Source organism: Antedon bifida, chromosome 8, assembly GCF_963402885.1.
Source record: "Antedon bifida chromosome 8, ecAntBifi1.1, whole genome shotgun sequence".
NCBI classification, from domain to species: Eukaryota; Metazoa; Echinodermata; class Crinoidea; order Comatulida; family Antedonidae; genus Antedon; species Antedon bifida.
Window position 1 is genome coordinate 14,387,470 of NC_136233.1, and position 21,062 is coordinate 14,408,531.

Genomic DNA, 21,062 nt, shown 5'->3' on the forward strand with positions numbered 1-21,062 from the left:
ATGTAGAAAACTATTTTTCTCTTCTAGGTCAATGCTCACGTGGTTGGATGAGTTTTGAGAATCATTGTTTTCACATTAATAATGAAAGGATGTCTTGGAATGAGGCAGATGAATACTGTAAAGCAAGACAATCACATTTAGCTCATATCACATCCATCGACATTAAAAACTTTGTACTACACATGCTACAAGCCCAGAAAATGGAAGAGGCCAATCGGTTATTTGTTGGTATGAAAAAAGATGATGAGGACGCTTTATTCTGGATTGGATATGAATATACAATCCCTTTAATTGAACCATCTGATTTACCAGGTAGGTAAATACTTTAAAGATGGATACAGGTGCACCCCATTCAGGCGAACCCTTATTTAGGGGCACCCCTATTATAAGGACACTTTACAGTTGAACAAACAAAGGGAGACTATAGCCAATCCCTTTGTATGTTCTCTCAAAGTATTTACTTTTCATAAGCTCTGTCTACACTATCAAACTTTATGTGACAAAAAAATGTGATGTTCCCATATATGGACATTTGGAAACATTACACTTTTTTGTCACATTAAATTTGATAGTGTAGACAGAGTTTTATTGTATGTTATTAATAGATTGGCATTACAACTATGCATCGGTGGACAAAGATTGTGTTTATGTAGATATTGAAGCCGATTTCTCCCTAGTAAACATCTCTTGTGAAGATCCCAGTTTAGGATGCCCAATCTGCCAGGAAGGTAATTTGTTAAATAAACATCTTATATAGTTGCGATATAGACTTGCAATCCAGTTAGATTCAGAAAGACAAAACGTCAATTTGGCATTTAGTAGATATCTGTTCTTTATTTCCGTTTACATTTCTGAAAGTAAATTATGCAATATCTTTAACAAAAACAATATTAATGTATACGGTTATCAGAAAATCCCTGTGTCCATCGTCTTGGAATTGAAGATGGAACTATACTAGATGAGCAGTTGATGGCATCAAGTGAATTTGGTGATTACTTTTCTGCTAAGTACGGTAGACTGAACTCAATAAGTGGTAGTGGAGCGTGGTGTAGTGGTGTGTTGGACAATAACCAATGGCTACAAGTTGATCTTGGTTCTTTAACAAAAGTGACTGGGGTGATAACCCAAGGTCGTATCCATACTACTTTCTCTCAGTGGGTTACATTCTTCAGCATTCATTACAGTTTTGATGGAAGTACATTCATAGGAATACTTGATGAAAGTGATAATGTTAAAGTAAGTTTTTCTATTTTTTAAGCCCTGGTTTACATACACTATCAAACTTTATGTGACAAAACAAATGTGGTGTGCACACGAACATGAGATGATGTCATATCACTACGATATTTGTGCATATCACGCTTTTTAAATTTAGATCAATTTGAATATGGGTATTATTAAGTTTAGAAGGATAAATATATTCAACTAGAGTTATTTGGTAATACAACAACGTTTCACGACCTAACCCTAACCCATGTCATTAGACTGAATGATGGAATCAAGCCGTTTGGTCAGTGACCTTTGGTCAAGGAGCTATTAAAAAAACGTCTGGGGATTTTTTCCTTTTTTTTTATTATGGACAATAAAAAAAAGAGAATATCAGTATCAATATGAACAAATTTTACCTTTAAAATGTTTGTCAACACAGATGAGTTTTCATGCTAATAGTTCTTATGATATGTATTAGGTTTTTACAGGAAATGTTGATAGAAGCAGTCTTGTAACCAATCTGTTTGATGTTCCTATATATGCACAGTTCATCCGCATTCAACCATTAGAGTGGAATTCTCGCATTAGCATGCGGTTTGAGGTTCTTGGTTGTGTCGGTAAGTTTTGTTTTGTACATATTCATCATTCAGTCTTTTTCTGTGCATGTGTTTTGACACACAGTCACACCGATACATACAGTAGCTTTTTATTTTCGTTTGTTATTTTCCAGATTTCACTGGCTCTGATCCACCTGGATGGGTTTTCAATAACAATTCCTACTATCGCTTTGATCCAACTCCTAGAACATGGAATGAATCAGAACAGTATTGTTCGGGAAACATGGCAATAATCAGCTCTATAGAAGAAAATGAGTTTATAATTCAATCATTCCACAAATTAGATATTCATGTGGAACACATTTCAATCGGATACCATCATAAAAACATTGAAAATGTTTTTGAATGGGTTGGAACCAATGAATGGAGTGAATTTGAAAGTATGTAGTAATTATACATAATTTATCCGTTAAGGTTTAGTTTATATATTTATGTTTATATATAGTAGAGAGGAGTGGCCAAGCATTTAAGGCAATGGCACTGAAAACAAATGTCTTTGCGACCATTGTGCTGGTGGTCTTCTCTGTCTTGTGTATATTTCTGGCTTGTGTGTACTTTAAAGAAATCAGTGCATCTTTTTCTTAAAGAGTATGGGTTACCCTGGTCCATATATCCCCTGACGTTCATGGTAGTCACTGTGCTGTCGCTGTTGTGGCTGCCATAGAGGGCGTATAATCCAAATTTCCTCATATGAGGATAAAGATGTTAACAGACAAATAACAAAATACTGGTCATTGGCTATAAACTTATCTCAAAATATATTTTTTACCTTATATTCTGAACAATAGTAATTATTCTTTATTAAATTAGATTTTGGGTCTGATTTTGCATCTGATGACCATTGTGTTGCACTGTCTATAGAAAATGGAAAATGGTTTACAGTGCCATGCAGTGCATCCCCTGGAGGAGTTGTCTGTGAAATACGTAAGCACTGTTTGTCAATTTTACACCGTGTTTCATAACTTATATTTTTTGTGCAATTATGTGTGTGTACATAATATATTATATTGTATATCTATTTATTATTGTACTAATAATTGTCAATCTTCAAGAAGAATTTCTGTTGTTATTTTATGATGATGATGGACAAATAAAGCATTTCAGTATTCAGTATTGCGTCAGCAACTGTGACTGGAGGAGTAGGCTTAATTAGTTTATTTTAAAAATGTAAACAGTTCTCAAATCAAAGCATTGTTATTTTTACCCATTTTATGTTTAGATTATAAAGATTTTGAGCAAGATGGTCCTACCTTGACAGGTATAATAATTAGTATTATTACTTTTTCACAAATACAATATTGAATCAGATAATTTGACGCATGATTGGTATCAAATGTAAACAGCCTGTTCAATTGTATTTTCACGTTTTCGTGGTTCCTAGCATTCACATATATGTGTGCTATTTTTTAATGGGTACTTGACCCACAATATGACATGACAAGCAAAAAATACTTTATTTTCTTTTGAAAACACATGGTATACTGCAAACCGAACTTTACTAGTGTTTTTTTCGCAATGCAAACCATTATTGCATACACTGTTTCCTACTCTATTTTTAGTCCAATAATGTTTGGATTTGCGAGAGTTACTATATCTATAGTCTTTTGTTTTAACAATAAAATTGATTTAATTTAAATCAGTTCCACTCTTTACAGAATGTAAAAATGGATATGACACACTGACAGATGATCCGTATGCTTGTTACAAAATTCATTCATCGGATGCAAATAAATGTAATGGGTCACACCTCGTCATGTTCGAGACGAAAACAGAATCTAATGATATTTTGGAAGCTACAAGATACTTAGATATTCAAGAGAGTGTATACATTGGGTTGTACTTTGTGAATGGTGTAGACCTAGTATGGGTAGATGGTAGGAAGCCAGACTTTGATTTGCCTTGGGCATCTGGTCAGCCAATAAGCCTTCAGCACGGTACCACTGAATGCGTTGTGATGGATGTTGATTTTGAATATGACTTGAGTATTGTAAACTGTAATGGTGATAATCAATTTATGTGTGAATACTATAGTACGTATCATTTATTGTTTATATTTTATTATGTTGATAAACAATTAATGTGATTGTTAATTATAGATAAAAACTCTTAATTGTGGAGATCTTTTTAGAGAGTTGGTGATGTTTTTAATGATGTAATGTAAATAGTTACTCACTTTGAACAAAAACCTGTAGAAAAAAAAATTGAAAAATACCATAATTTAAACGATAGGTCTAGGATTAAAATTTCTATTGTTTATTACAAAATATAAACCTTTGCAACAACATTGATAGTAACCCCACTTATTTTTCGTCAGCAGTAAAACAGAATGGGTATGAAATAAGCCTTTTTCAATATAACAGTAAAGTAAATTCATAATTTAATTTAATCAAACAGATTTACCGAAAATGAATGAAGCACCTATTGCAGAGTGGGTTGGATCAGAAGTGAATTTAAATTGGAAAGCTTGGAAGGAAACATATTTTTCTGGTTACGGTCCAGTAGAAAATTATCGAGTTATGATGCACCTGCCATTAACGGCAGCATATGCAGTTGTTGCACAGACTACTGACACAACCATAAGGATCACAACTGTGGATCCAAATCTTTCACCTGTATTTGCAGTCAGTGCTGGAAAGAGGTTCAGCCCATCTGAAACAATCTACGGACCACTTTCTCCAGAAGCTGGTTTGTGGTTCAAATCCTTTTTCTTTTTTTTCCACAATATTTTGCAAAATACAGTAGTAAAAACCTGTTCCACCACCAGTTTTGAATAATGTTAAATGTTACATGTATTATTCTTGGTCCTCAAGCTTAACTGGAAACTGAGGAAATTTGGATTAGGCCCTCCACGGACCCACAGCAGCCAGAAGTCCAAGTTCTTTAACATGCACTATTAAGTACACAGGACCAACAGCTTTACATCCCATCCGAAGGACGAGGCAATGAGAGTAAATTAGTATGGTACAGATGCTAGTCTGATATTATCATTACACCATCACTCTCTGGTATATACAGCACCCGCTGCTATTCCTAGACAGTCTCCCATCCAGAATGCAACCAGGCCCAATGTTGAAAGAAACACATTATAACTGTTTGTTAATTGTTTACTTTTTAGAAAATGAAAAATGCACCTCAGTACCTCTTGGATTAGAAGATGGAACAGTTTCTACAGATCAACTCTCAGCTTCAAGTGCTTATAATAATGACATGCATCGGTCTGGGCCTGATCGAGGTCGATTAAACACAGAAGCTACCAACTCTCAATTTGGATCCTGGAGTTCACTTACAAATGACTTAAACCAATGGATACAGGTTGACTTTGGAGCTATAGTAGAAGTAACTGGTGTGATTCTACAAGGAGGTAGTGAATATAATCAGTGGGTGACATCATATGAAGTCCTTCACAGTCTTGATGGCATCAACTTCAACACAATTATCGACAATAACACTTGTGAAGTTATAGTAAGTTCAAGTAATAAATATTAAAATATACATTCAAGTATGGTCACGAACTCCTATTACGTATGTTTCTGAGCGGTTGAAAATACTCTAGGAACTCCCTTGTGACATAAAAGTATACACAAAAAATCCACAAGGTTGTAGAAATAACTCAAAACAAAGCTTTAATTTCAATCAACTTCAACTTTCATCAATCCACTATACACAACTTCACAAAAACTTTACTATCCAAAATCCAACAACTCTACAATAGTTTTACATCCCTTATATACATTATGGTCATAACCTTCTAGATAATTCCTTACACTTATTCTATTGGATTACAGTTTCTATTAATAGTATACTTCTGGAATGTTCCTGATTGTTCTTACATTAATTACATTATTTCTTAATTCTAAACATACCCTTATTCTAGAATGTTCATATAGATATGCTATGTTACTGCATAGGTTAAGGAATGGTAATTTATTACAGTATGAACTTCAATACAGGCGACTCTCCTAATACCGAACTCTCTGAAAACCAGGAATCTCCCAAAACCTTTTTACCATTAAAAACATATTCCAAATACTAGACTTTTCGGAAAACCAGACATATTTGGCCAGTATTCCCGGTATTCGGAGAGTTGAATGCATCTGGATGGCTTGAGTATAAGAAAGATATTTTTCTAGGCACCATAAAATAATTTTCTAAGAAAATGAATGTGTGTGGAGGGACAGATTGCAACAGCCGCACCTTGCTCAGAGCTGAGGTTAGAATAGTTGACAGCTTTATATGTGGCACTCACAGAAAAAGCCTTTACTGCAAAACCAGATTTTGTTGTTTAAGTTTTGACAGGTACAACTTTTGAATGGAGGTTTTTATCTGTGTCAGTTGATTTTTTAAAAAAAGTAAAAAAAATTTGAAAGTTTTTTAATTAATATTCTATGTTAATCTTGAGATTTGTTATTCTTGTTTATGTCGTTTTTATTTCTAAATATTCAAGTAATTTTATTTTTGTTAGATATTTCCTGGCAATGAAGATAAACATACTCATGTGACCAGTATGTTTCCTGCTTCTGTCAAAACTCAATTTATTCGTATTCATCCCATCGCTTGGCATAGTTATATAAGTTTAAGATTTGAAGTTCTTGGTTGTAAAAGTATGTAATTTTCAGTTTGTTCTGCAATCCAACTGTAGTTTTGTTTCTTTTGCAGGCCCACTCACACCAGAGCAACACCTTGATATGTCAAATTGCACTATGTTTCTCACACTGAAACTACATAGGAAATAATTTAACTTGATAAAATTGTTCATCTTATGTCATTCAGAAATGTGCATGATTTGAAGACCAACAAATAGTGAACGATATCCTAAAGCTCTGTCTACACTATCAAACTTTATGTGACAAAAAAATGTGATGTGCCCATATATGAACATGATGATGTCATATCACTACCATATTTAAGCATATCACTACCATATTTGGGCACATTTTTTTGTCGCGTAAAGTTTGATAGTGTAGCCAGAGCATAAGACTACGATACCTCATATAGTACTAGCAAATATATACCCACACCAGAGCAATTACTTCATCAGGGCTACTTAAAAACATTTCCGGTCATTCTCATACCCCATATTTGTATTGTAGGGATGTGTGCATTAGCACAAATTTGTATAACGAATGAACATAAAAACACAGCCTACAGTAATAGGGTAAAAGTTCGGAATTTAGACACCTTGGTTGCCATACTGGATCCAAGATGGCAGATGATTTTTGATTTTTGAAATGTATTTTCAAACCTTACCAGTCCATTTCCAGTCATTTTGATGCCCCCATGTGTATGGCTGTGTGCAATAGAAATTATTTGTATACCAAACAAATGTACAAAGCTTTGTCTACACTATCAAACTAGTTTGATGAAAAAAGTCTGATGTGCCCAAATATGGTATTGATATGCCCAAATATGGTAGTAATATGACATCATCATGTCCATATATGGGCACATCTCATTTTGTCACATAAAATTTGATAGTGTAGACAGAGCTTTATAATATAGATATTTTCCACAGAATAATGAAGTCGCTCCGCTAAAGTTTATCACTAGTCTGTGACCAGACTCAGCAGTATTGACTGCCTTTGACTGTATCTATGCTCTTGTATAAAAATATGGTATTATTTATATTTGTATATTTTCTCTTGCAATAGACAAGTGTATGCCTAACCCATGTTACAATTCTGGTGTGTGTACGTTGATAGAAGATGATTTTCTCTGCAAATGTACTAGTGCGTTTGAAGGTGAAAGATGTGTAACACCAGGTAAGATGGCGACAGTTGTCATTTTGGCTTCCAAAGGTGACCTTTCAATTTTTTTTTTACACCAAGCAGTGAACCATGTTTAGGCACTTAAGAGGGCTTAAGTTTGCCTAGCCTCAATCCTAGAACTTGACCTTGCTGTTTTCAGGCGTAATGGCTATGAGCGCTCACTGGCTAAACCCAGGGCCCTGTACCTTAGGGGGCCTGAGCAGTGCTCAGAGGAACAGGCACTAAAATAGGGCTATGTACAAACCACTGGTTTGTCAGGAGAATGGTGAGGCTAACTAGCTATAATGTGAACAAAGTATATATTTACTACAATATCCAACCCAGAACATTCCCTCTCCCACCTTGTGTCCATTAAGTCCTTAAAATCATCAATATATAAAAATTTACATTTGTATCTATTTTTTTAGTGGATCATTGTGTTTCTAACCCATGTCAGAATTCAGGGGTATGTAACCCTATAGATGGGGGTTTTACCTGCTCTTGTGTAGCTGGATTTACAGGTGGTATATGCGAGACGACAAGTAAGTATGCAAAACTGTAATGTGGGTATTTTTGGGCAGCAAAGGCTCTGTCTTTATTTGTTTTAAATGATTATCACCTGCTGAAGATGGTTTTAAATATATGCATTTGTATCTGAATTTTATATAATAATAAGTTTTTAACTCAACTTTTAACTGTCTTTTTCAAATTGTAATTTTTTATAAAATTGTAAAATATTTGATCGACTTTGTTTTATATAGTATATATAATAGTGTTTTTTTAATGTTTTGTATCAATTTTAATTTTTTAAACATTTGTAATTCCATATATATTTTTTTGTAAATCAACAATTTCAGCCTTGAGGCTGCATGTTTTTACTATATAAACCTGAATAAATAAATTATGTAAATGCTTTATTATTAAGATTAGATTATCAAAACGTTCATTTCAAAGATCAATTTCATATTTTTGTTTTGTATGCGATATCTGCAGTTTCAGGTGTAGATATATTAACTTAGTTGTGTTTTTAGGCATCCGTATTTAATGTTCCTATGTTGAGCTATATTTGAACCATCAAAAGAAGCATGCTCAGACCAGGGAGGTATGCTCAGACACTTAACACTAATCATAATGCTAATCCTAACACTAATCCCAACCCTAATCATAATCTCAATCCCAATCCTAATCCCAACACTAGTCCGAACACTAATCCCAACACTAATCCCAATCATAATCATAATTCTAAACAGCCATGAGCTTAAGAAACACTATTACTATTATGTAAATGCTCCTGTCTTCATTTTGATGGTCTAAATATATGTTATGTTTGTTGTCCTTTTATTTACAGGTTTGTGTACAAATCCCCTTGGAGTAGAAGACCGTAGTATTACTGATGGCCAGATATCTGCTTCAAGCACATATAGTAATTATCATAAAGGTCATAAAGGTAGATTAAACAGGAATAGCTGCTGGGCAGCAAAACATGATGATAACCACCAGTGGATTCAAGTTGATCTTGAAGTTCCTAAGACAGTGTCTGGTGTGGCTACACAAGGCTATTGGTACGGTTATTATCTTGCATGGATCGAAACCTACCATGTTCAATACAGTAATGATGGAACCAATTTTGACCAAGTTAATGTTAATGGTGTTGCTATAGTAAGTTTTTTACATTTATTATTTTAATAAACAAAACAACTCGATAAAGAGTTTTGTGTGTAAACATACATGTTTCGGGAAGCATTTCCCATCAGTGTGAAGCTATATTGCATGGTGCTTTTATTTACACTCACTGGCACCGGTATTTAAATGAAGTTATTCATTGTGAAGTTATGTTTGGTGAAAGACCTGCAGAACAGCATAGAAATAAATAGTACTGTATATTACAATGTTTTTAATTTATAAATTTGTAATTTTGTTTTCAGATTTTTACCGGAAATTCTGATACAGACACTGTCATCCAAAATATGTTTCCTACGCCAGTGGATGCTCAATACATTCGTATTCAGCCACTAACATATCATTACTGGATTACTTTGAGGATGGAAATATATGGTTGTAAAGGTAAATACTGTACAGTATATTCTCTAGTATAATCCCACCCCCATAGAACATGAAATTGAGCCGATTACGGGAAAAGCCTGATTGAGGAAAACAATTATTGGTAAGCATTTCTTGTAAAAACTCATCAGAACTGGCTAGAAAAAGGCCTACAGATCAAAAGTCAATACTGGGACTATACCTGGGGATATGCATGTTTGTGAAATCAGACTTAAAGTAGGGGTTGGAATTAGACCAGAAGTGGGATTATAGGTACCTGATGATTTATGTAACCGTTATTATCACACACAACATGTACAAAAGATGGTTTATTGTATGTTGCTCACTATATATACAGTAAAATAGGATCAAGCCTTCTGACACTCGTCATGAGGCCTGCTTACTTTGTCATAACAAAGAACCAGAATAAAAACCACACAAACAGTAATTTGTACAATACTGTAAAAAAGTATGTTTCCATTTCGCCCTAAATTTTAGGGCTATATGAGAGCAGTAGAAATTTTAAGCTTAAAACACTGAGCGGCATATAGTTGTTAAAGACCGTAAACGATGGTATGACCTCTATTAAAGGATTCTCTTGACCTTTGTGTCAGACAGATGATGTTTATAAATACATGACAGATCCTGTATTCATTATAATAATGATATAGAATTACAGCGTTTGGGAAGTTTATATATGAGAGTACAGTGGAAATAATGAAAGAAAAGTGGGTAAGAACTGATGAATATGCAACAAGAAACATCCTGAAAGACGCACTTTCATTGTAACGATAAATGTACGTTCCGTGGTTAAAAGCAACATTTTTTTCTCTGCGGTTTATAATTTGACTTTTGTATTAACGTTGTACGCTAATATTCTATGGGTTTGAACATAGCCCAAGGCTCTGACTGCTAAAAACTAATATATATACCACATATATATTAGAATAGCTTGTTGACATATATATTAGAAAACAAATTTTATAAGGACTTCATTTGTGTTTCAGATTCAGTTAATCCATGTGACTCAGATCCCTGTCAGAATTCTGGTGTGTGTAGCCCAAGAGGTGCCGAGTATTTCTGTTTGTGTAGTAGTGGGTTTGAAGGGGATAGATGTGAAACGGAAGGCAAGTTTTTTAAGAAGATATTCCAAGCCCATTATTTTTAATATAGAATTGCTAACACAACTGACTAAAGCTCTGTCTACACTATCAAACTAGCTTGACAAAAAAAGTGTGACGTTCCCAAATATGATAGTGCTATTCTCAAATATAGTAGTGATATGACATCATCATGTCCATATATGGGTACATCACTTTTTTTGTCAAAGTTTAATAGTGTAGACAAGGCTTTAGTATATTCAGAACACAGTCTGTTAAATAAATACCTTATGCTTTTGGAAAAGTGGCATATTCAGGATTTTTTATATAAAAATTTTTACTTAAAAATAGGTAAAAATAAAGTGCTGAAACGAAGTAATTAATTTAATCAAATACAATGACAGTTTTTAAAATTAAACAATTTTCAAAATTAATATAATTATAGTGTTATTGATTTTATATTTTTACAGCAGAGTCAATGAACTTGGAAAAGTCAAATTCTTCATATTGTGGTAACATTTTTATTATATTATACTGAATAATATGTGACACGAATTGTTTAGAAATATTTTAGAATAGAATAAATAATATTTTATTATGTAAATTGTCTCCAAATCCAATCCAAAAATTGAAAAAGATAAAACATTTTTTAGTGTAGAATAATATAAAGATAAAATGGTAATTAATTGAATTTAAGTTTAAATAAGCTCAGAAATTTACAGTCATGGTTGAGTGAGAGACCCACACTGATTATTTAGAAACTAAAACTTTTCTTCTTTTACATCACAACAAAATTAATTGAATTTCAGAATGTTACGAAATGGAAAAAGGTGAGGATTACCGAGGCTCAAGAAGCACTACGATGTATGGTACAATGTGTCACAGATGGCCGGGATCAAGTAACCCGCATTTATTCAATCCAGAAACTTCTCCAGATGCAGGTCTGGGAGACCACAACTTTTGTCGTAACCCTGAATCACATTATACAGTATGGTGTTATACATCTACAGATTCAGGGGTTTGGGAGTACTGTGATATTGGAACTGCAAGTGAACTGTGTCCTAGCGTTGAGGATGGTATGTATAAAGCTCTGTCTAGACTATCAAACTTTATGTGACAACAAAACGTGATGTGCCCATATATGGACATGATGATGTCATATCGCTACCATATTTGGGCATATCACTACCATATTTGGGCACATCACACGTTTTTTGTCAAACTTGTTTGATAGTGTAGTAAGAGCCTAATATCAATGAACTGTTCGAATATGAGATTTCAATTGTATACATAGAGTATTATACTCTGATGTCATGGTACCGCATCACATGCTTTGTTGCCATACAACTTACGGTTAATACCTTCGTACATGGTCAATGCGTTCTGAAGCCATATCCAGATGTCTATTGATTTCGATACCTTACAAAACATGCACAAAACTTGTGTGTCAGTTCTCTGATATATCGATTACAGAAGTATTATAATTGAAATTATTAACTACAGTTACAGTAGCGAAACCAATACAAAGCTAGCTATGAATGACGACAATCTTAGTTGCATAGCAACAAGGTCATGTCATACTGTACTTAACATCAGCTTTTTTTTTACTCTATAAGATACAAAACTGTCTCATAATTGCAATTGAACATTTATCTTACTTTTCAAATTACAAGAAGGATGATGAAAAAAATGTCTATATATCTATAATGTGTCCAGTATCAGACAAATTGTGTATTACATATGTGACACTGTACTACAGAATTTGCCTATGATATTGGACATTAATGCCATACAGTACATTGGGTGCTTTTAGTATCAAATTCATTCATTCTCTAAACTTATAATAATTACCATGCAAAGATCACTATTTTATCTATAATACACAAGCCTAGTCTAGACTATCAAACTGTTTTGACAAAAAAGTGTGAGTGCCCAAATATGGTAGTGTGGATATGACATCATCGTGTACATATATAGGCACATCACATTTTGGTTGTCACATAAAGTTTGATAGTGTAGACAGAGCTTTAATACGTTAATTTTATGTGTTTTATTCCATAATGATTGTGCAATACTTTAAGTAAGTGTTTATTATGTTACATGTACTTGTTTAAATGTTTTCCAATTTTCGGTCACCCCCTACATAATATACATGCTGTGTTTTGTGTCTTCTTATTCTCTGATAAATGTTGTATTATTCTTGTTAAGGGTAATAATTTGAAGTTTTTGTGGTATAATATATTGTTATATATGCATAACATTTTCTCTTATCCAATGGACAGACTCTTATATGTATGTATGTTAACTATGAAGAAGGTTATTTTTAAATGTTTTTTTTATTAATAATGCTAATTTATGTTATTTTAACTAATTTTGTTTTTTCCACAGTTGATCATTTTTATTGTTAATATGTTATCACCATCATTTCATTTTTAATCATTTCTCATTTCAGCTAACAGTACTAATATTTGGATGAAATATTTTAAATAAATTAACAAGTTGAGTTTATTACGTTGTGGTTTTTTTTTTATCTGATATAATTGTTTACATCAATTTCATCAAAATAGAGAGCTTTTGATTTGGCCTAATTAGGTCATGTTGTCAACTTATCATGTGCATATGGGGATATATGTATGCTCCCCACCTCGACACAGTTTTGGTGGTTTCTAGGTCCAGGTGACGTCCAGCTGACGACACAGTGATCGACATAACCCAGCTTATTCCTAGTTTGTCGCAAATCGTAAGCTCTCTATTGACAATAATTTCACTCTTCCCTGATCTAACCAATCATAGACACACAGCCCAGGGTGGTCTAGGGGCTATACCATATCTCAATATGAAGTCAAGGCATATTGACTGCGAACTATCAAACTTTATGTGACAAAAATGTGATGCCCATATATGGACATGATGCCATACCACTACCATATTTGGGCACATCGCACTTTTTTTGTCAAACTAGTTTGATAATGTAGACAGAGCTTAAGAGTTGAGTTTGAATCATGTATAATATTAAAACCCCATGCAATATTTGTTTGATATGTATACAGTCAACTCCCTCAATACCAACTCTCTGAAAACCGGAACAATTAAGATGTTGAGAGGGTTATTAAGTTCATCTTTGAAAACACAATTTGTTTAAGATTTGACAATTCTCATATAGGAAATAAAATATTTCCTCCAGACCACCAACAATTTTGAAATGAATTTTAACAATAATTTTAATAATGAAACTGTATTCAATACAGTATTTGTTATTTGAATACAGTCAAATCTCCCAAAACCACACCTTTCTTGAAGTTCAAAAGATTTGAAATGTTTTCATACTATAAAAAACACATTCAGAATACCAGACTTTCCATAAAACTGAACATATTAGGCAAGCCAAAGGGTGTCCGGTATTGAGAGAATTGACTGATGTATCACATACAAATATTGTAGATAACTACTGTATAGATTAGATATTCATACCAGTGCATGTACATCAAATTATCATGTTCTTCTAAGCAATAAACTCCTAATATATGCATGACATTGTATGCAGCTAGCAGAGCATTGTTGTAATTATAGACTAGCTATTAACCAATCGGATTACTTTCGGAACGTGTTGCATTGGAATATTCTCCTTTTTTTTATCATCATGACTTTATCAAAACTTTATTGAAAATATTCGTAGCATAATTAATTATGCCTGGAATAAATAGAAAATTATTTTACAAACAAACTTGGAAATAGACTCATCAACCATTGTATGATTTTTATTTTCTGTTTGTGAACATTATTTTACTCTACCGGTGGATAGAAAAGTGCAGAAAGTGTGCAAATAATAATAATAATAGTTTATTCTTATATAGCAAGCTCTCAATGCGCTGCACATTATTACCCCGATCATTTTTTGGATCAAATAGAGAAGGTTCAATTGTTAAAAATTGTTATAATAATGAATGATGATGAGGACATTCAACTTTAATAACCTCCGCCAATGAGTGTAGGTTTTCACCCCTAAATCAAATCGTTATTGCCATCGTAATAAACAAAAAAAGCATGTTAAGATGGAGGACGTACAACAAAGGTAAGGGTAAAGGTAAGTTAAACACACAAACTGTCTGTGTTAATTTGGTTAGAAGCCACAGGTTTTATTGATTATATTTGAATACAAAAAATTTAAAAATTTAAAAGATATAATTTGTCATAATTCAGTCAAAATGTTAAGAAAATTAAATATACATTCCTGATGGACAGAAAATATAAGAATTTGGATATAATTAAAAATTGTTTTTGCTATTTTTAATTTATTATTACTTATTTGTATTATTTTTTCATAAACTCATAAACCTTTTTAGAATTCTGGTAACAAGTTTTATTGACAATACTGAGAAAAATAATAATTTCGTTTAACTACCACAAAATCAATAGTAATAAAATTCAAGTTTTTCTAATATTGTGGTCGTCGTGAATATTTATATCATAATAATTTTGTAGTCACGTTATATATCTAATTTATTCATATAGGTAGTTTGACTCTTTTATGCTATTATACACAATGTACATTTATGCTACATCACATAACTTGAGTACATTTACTTGCAATTATCATGGTCCATCATAATTATAAGTAATTATAATTCAAATTCGAGCCTCAACTTATAAATAATAATAATACAGCTATTTTAGTGAATAAATTTGCACAAGACCAGAATTTTTACAGTGGGCACCTTTTTCACTAAAGAAAGCATTTTTCATAATTTAGGCTAGTTAAGCATATTTATCATACTTCTGTTGCTAGTCTTCAGTTTAAAATGGGCACCTGGGAAAGCGGAGTTTGTTGAAACCTTCAGAACCCTCTGACTTCGGGTTTGACTCGGCCGCTTATCTGAACCATAGAGATATTGTATTGCAATCTCTGAACATAATCCAAAAATGGATCTTTCTGTCTCAAAGCCTAACAATAGTATTAGAGACTAAATTATTCCAAGTTTAAGACGAAGGAGCGTGCAACCCAAGCGTTATCACCTCCACCCCACCCCTTTTTTTGGTTACAGTATAATAATTTTTACCCACTAGTATTATTTAAATTTTAAAATATTAATATTCAGATATCTATACCGAAACCAAAATAAAAAATAAATAATCATTAAAAAAAATTTTTATATTAATTATCTACACACATTAGTAAACACAGTAAACAACTTTTAATTAAGTTTGTTCAAAATTTGATTATAGTTATAATTAATATTCAAACATTTATTACCGAAACACAATTATATGCACATGACATAAAACAAAATCAATATTTTCTAATGCCATCATCTTTTGAATTATGTATGTATTTAGAGCATGCACAAAAAAAAAATATTCATACAGATATTAAAATTTAAGCACGATTTTAAACAATATCAGTTTTAATACGCAGATGTTGCTTGATATAGTTAAGCGTCAGCATTTTCGTATGCATAACCGAGTTGGTCGTCTTACAGAACGGTTGTGATGGCTATTCAATTTCTGAAAAGTATGTGTTAGTAAAATCACCATGGCGTTATTGCAACCTGCTTTTCGTAATGTAAGTTTTTCTAATTTATATATTTGAAAAAGTATTTTTAACATTAAATATGTGTTAAAGATGTATTGTCCAAAAAAAAATTCCTAAACAAATTGTGGTTGAATATGCCATTTTAATGTCACAATAGTTATCCACTTTGACCAAAAAATGGATTGAAACAAAATGTATTTACCTGAAAAAAGATAAATTAAAGCAAAAAATAGTCAAATTGGCTGCCAGCCAATGGGTTTTTGATTAAATTTAACCATTTATTTTGTTATTTTATAGGTGAAAACATTTTTTTCCATTTTTTTTCTATGGAAGTGATTACATTTATTAAAACTACAAAATAACCTATTCAAAGTCTGATTGAATTAATCTTCATTTTTCATGTTTTTGGGGGACAATACATCTTTAAAGGAAAGTGGGAGACTCCAAGTTTACCAGCAGAATTAAAAGCATAAATTTTGGTTAATTTTCCTGTCTATGTATTTTCATGGACAATTCATTCCAATAAAATGTTTAAAACTGATAAACTATGAACAACAGGTCCATCCCCCTAAGTTCAGACAGGACTTCTATAAAATTGAATTTATTGCGAGGACCTGATACCCATTGATCCCCTACCCACCAAAAATTGTATTTGTAATGCCACAATATTTGAGGAAAATTTTTGTATAACCTAGTAGTCAAAAGGCATATTCGACTGGGTTGTTTTGTGCAGATAATCAGCAGATTTAGCTCCTCAAATCCCTCGCTTTTTATGCGAAACATGTATAGCTCACTGTGAGGTTTTTTTGCGAGTGACCAGTCTAAAGCCTTGTCTACACTATCAAACTTAATGTGACAAAAAATGTGATGTGCCCATATATGGACATGATGATGTCATATCACTACCATATTTGATCATATCACTACCATATTTTGAGCACATCACACATTTTTTGACAAACTAGTTTGATTGTAGACAGCTTTATACGCCTAAAGTGTAAGTTCCTATATACTAGTAGGCTTCAAAGTAGTAGGCTAAGCTAGTACGACTTTATATACTGTATGACAGCATGCAATATTTTTAGTTAATAGCAGAACAGAAATCTTGTATCGTTATCTTGATTTGGTTCCACTAAGAAGTTTAAAGATATATTTTGTACACCCTGAAAAAATAATTACAACTTTATGTTGTTAAATAGGCCATATTTAATGTTGGATAATAAATTTTAACTTTAAGAAAAAAATGAGATCTCGAAAAAACCATTTAACTGTAATTTAAAAATAAAAAATAAATGGTAAAACTAATAATTAATAATAAACTGGTATTTTTATATTTTGTTTTTTTTTTATAAACATACTTTTTTTCTTAAAATTACAAAATTTGTAATGCCACAAAGTTTGATTTTATTCATTCTTATTTTTTATTTTTTTGGGAACAATACATTTTTAAGAATTTGAAAAATTACTTTAACTAGGTCATGCCCACAGTAATTTAAGCGTAAATAAAACTGCCAATTTTCAAATGCATGCAATGCTCAGTTGGGTACTGCAGGACTATAATACCTATCGTTTACAGGAACAAATATTATAGACACAGTGATTTATGTAGTCAAATAAAATTAGCACCCTGGGAATTACTTCACAAAATGAGTCCAAATTTGAATTGAATTGAATTCCAAAAATGAAATTTAAACAAACCCAATCTGTGTTTTGTATGTATTGAGGGTTGAGGGATGTGAGACAGATGCAAAGAGGAATAATTTTTAAATATATTCTTTATCAACTCGGAAATTTATTTGTTTTCATGTTTTATAAATAATGTACCCAGTAAACACAGTAAAACATTTGTGATTTAATACTTTGTTGAAACTGTCACTGTCAGTTGATATGAAAAAGTACAGTAGCATGTTACGATACACCACTACAACTTTTTTTTGTAATTATTAATTAATACAAACATTGAGAAGCAACTGTCAGTAATAAAGTTTATTTGTATATGTGTTTATGTATCTAACAGTACCCACACAAATTTTCACTTCAAATGGTGACCAAAATGGTTTATGTATTTATTGTCGAGATTTGTTATACACTACTTTATAACTTTATCTACTATTAAAATGTAGACCTAGGCTAGAGGTTTTAAGTTTATCCTGCAAGGGCCCATAAATTTACCTACTTGTGTTATACCAAATAACTATGGTGACTATAAAGACTGAGAGATTGGAATGTTCCATTCATCGCCAAACAATACGTTTGTATAAACGTATATTAAATCTATATTTAAATAAAGAAAGAAAGAAAGTTGGTTTGTCTTCAACATTATGATGCTGTACTCGAACTGTTTAACCAGTTTTCAGCTATCAAACGAACCAACTTTATATACCATCAAGTAATGCGTGATTTTGTACACAATTTTTCCCCTAAATTATATATCTATCTGTTCTTACCTATAAAAAAACCTGAACAATAGTGGATAATTCCACCTATGTGTCTAATGGTATACCCTTTCTTTTATTGGCAAATTAATGACAGCTTGTTACTGGCTGATTTCATGAGTCGGTGACTCTATCCTGATTGGTTAAACTAGAGTCCTTCTATTCTATCATTGGCTAGGTATCTCTTCCTTATAAGCCAATAGAAATAGTCAACTTAATTTACCATTGCATGTCACTGTTAAAATCATAATTACAAAGATGTTTTTATTATTTGTTTATTGCTTGTCAATTTAAGTGTTCATGTTTATTCAGAGGGTTTTATTACATTAATGTTTTTTATTTCAGGTTTGGTTGGCATTGAATGTCATTGCAACATTATTTGTAAATGCAGTTGGTAAGTATATTTATTTTAAAGTTCTCAATTGTTTGGAGTTTAATATTGTGCGTTTATTTAATAGTGCACAACCACCAGGAGCGGATCCAGCATTAGCACAAACAATGGCCTGGGGCCTGATTGTGAATTTTGTTACATATGTTTGGGATTTGTTGCTCATGAGATTCGAACCCCATACATCGACAGTCCATAGTCTAAACCAATCGACTACACAGTCGGCTCGATAGCATTTGCATAGCGAATTGTAGCCAGTTCAATTTTTACATCAAACCTTATACATGTATAAGTGAATGAATGACTTATTCATGTTTATTTTGTGATGTTTCATGAGAAAAAATTGAAAATACAAAAACGAGGCCAAAAGGTGTGTACGCACCTGATGCACTCTCTCTAAATCCGCCTCTGACAATTTACAAAGTGCTAAAAGGGAATTGGCATTTGTATATATGAATGCCTTTTTATATGATGTTATGAAATGATCTTGTATTGGAATTGCAGGATCTATGCCAGTAGATTTGTTGCCTGTGTGAGTAAAGCTTTGTCTACACTATCAAACTAGTTTGTCAAAAAAGTGTGATGTGCCCAAATATGGTAATGATATGCTTAAATATGGTAGTGATTTGACATCATCATGTCCATATATGGGCACATCACACTTTTTTTTCACATAAAATTTGATGACAGAGCTTTACTCTAAATCAGGATTACCAGCTGTTGTTCACATTAGAATCGTTCCCGCCCCCTGAGATAAATATCGCGAGCGTTGACCATGCCTTCATATTGAGCACAAATGTGGTTATCTGTTGTCCTGCGAGGTCATTCATACTCAGAATACAAATGGCTTCCTGATCCATCACTATGAATTCGGAGCCCGAATCAGGTACGAATTTGGTGTGAACGATTTTATGCTTTACCACTGAACTCATTTTCCACGATATTTTTTTCCGGACCGAGTCCGGGCGCGATTTGAAAGTAGCTTGAATATTGTCTCTGTTTGTTTCACATTAGAAAGTCCTCTTAATAAAGTTCCCTGAATAGAGTGTCCTAAAAGAAGGGTGAGATGAATTGTACATAAAATGATTTTTAACATATTCCTCTTTTTGTTTAGCATTGGAAAAGCAGGAAGTGTTTGGCAATAGTCTGTACATTTTTGGGAATGATACCAAAACTAAAGAAGAAATTACAACCATTTGTGCTGAAAAACATTCGTTTATGGTCTACATTGAATCAGAAATGGAACATGATTTTATTGCAGGGAACAGGTATCAACAATCATCCACCATCTTGGGACTCTATAACTCATCAGATGGGATTATGAAATGGGATGGAGTTGACATAGATCTTGACTACGAAGGTAAGTACCAAAAAAAAACTAAAGAGACAAAATATTACCTATACCTTGTCTATACCTATGCCTTGTCATCTGCCTATTGGTAGACAGTAATTTTCTCTTCAACCTTTAGATCTGCAGCAAACTCTTCCAGATATTCTTTCCATTGTCTTATTTCATTATTATCAGTTAGTAATTTATTTTCTTTATTTAATACTGTGTGTACCCTTACGTCTTTTAGTGTTAATTCCTGATAGTTCCTTTATTACTTTATATATGTCACTCCGTCCAGCCTTCTGTAGATTATCTATTACATTTATTACTAATCCAGTCTTCTTTTGCCTTATCTGTTTTTCTTCTTAGTTGATTATTTAGTCTTCTGTATTCCTTTCTTCATTCTTCTGTAATTATAATTTTCCATTTCCTCCTTTGTTCCATTTGTGTTATCATCTCATCTGTGATCCATGGTTTTTTAGTCTTTTCCCTCTTCTATTTTTGACATGTTTGTTTGCACTGTCAATAATCACTTTCTTTATCTGTAACCATCTTTTTTCAACATCCGCATCTTCTTTATCAACAATATCTGTATCTATTTGATCTCTAAATAGTTCCTGTACATTGTTGCTATTTTGTAAAACCAATAGCTGCACTGATTATGTTTAA

General features: G+C 32.5%; 1 protein-coding gene across 1 annotated transcript; it reads left to right on the top strand.

Annotated features, from left to right (window-relative positions):
- Positions 1–57: 57 nt before the first annotated feature.
- Positions 58–20,276, top strand: LOC144851137 (uncharacterized). Its single transcript, XM_078708688.1, has 20 exons — positions 58–312; positions 606–728; positions 911–1,236; positions 1,688–1,826; positions 1,940–2,206; positions 2,637–2,750; positions 3,046–3,084; positions 3,482–3,856; positions 4,221–4,511; positions 4,942–5,288; positions 6,289–6,427; positions 7,475–7,585; positions 7,999–8,112; positions 8,919–9,229; positions 9,496–9,634; positions 10,618–10,737; positions 11,181–11,222; positions 11,520–11,786; positions 19,021–19,069; positions 20,178–20,276. Exons 1-20 carry the CDS (start codon positions 90–92, stop codon positions 20,206–20,208), a joined length of 3,567 nt encoding a protein of 1,188 aa, XP_078564814.1. The 5' UTR covers positions 58–89; the 3' UTR covers positions 20,209–20,276.
- Positions 20,277–21,062: the final 786 nt, after the last annotated feature.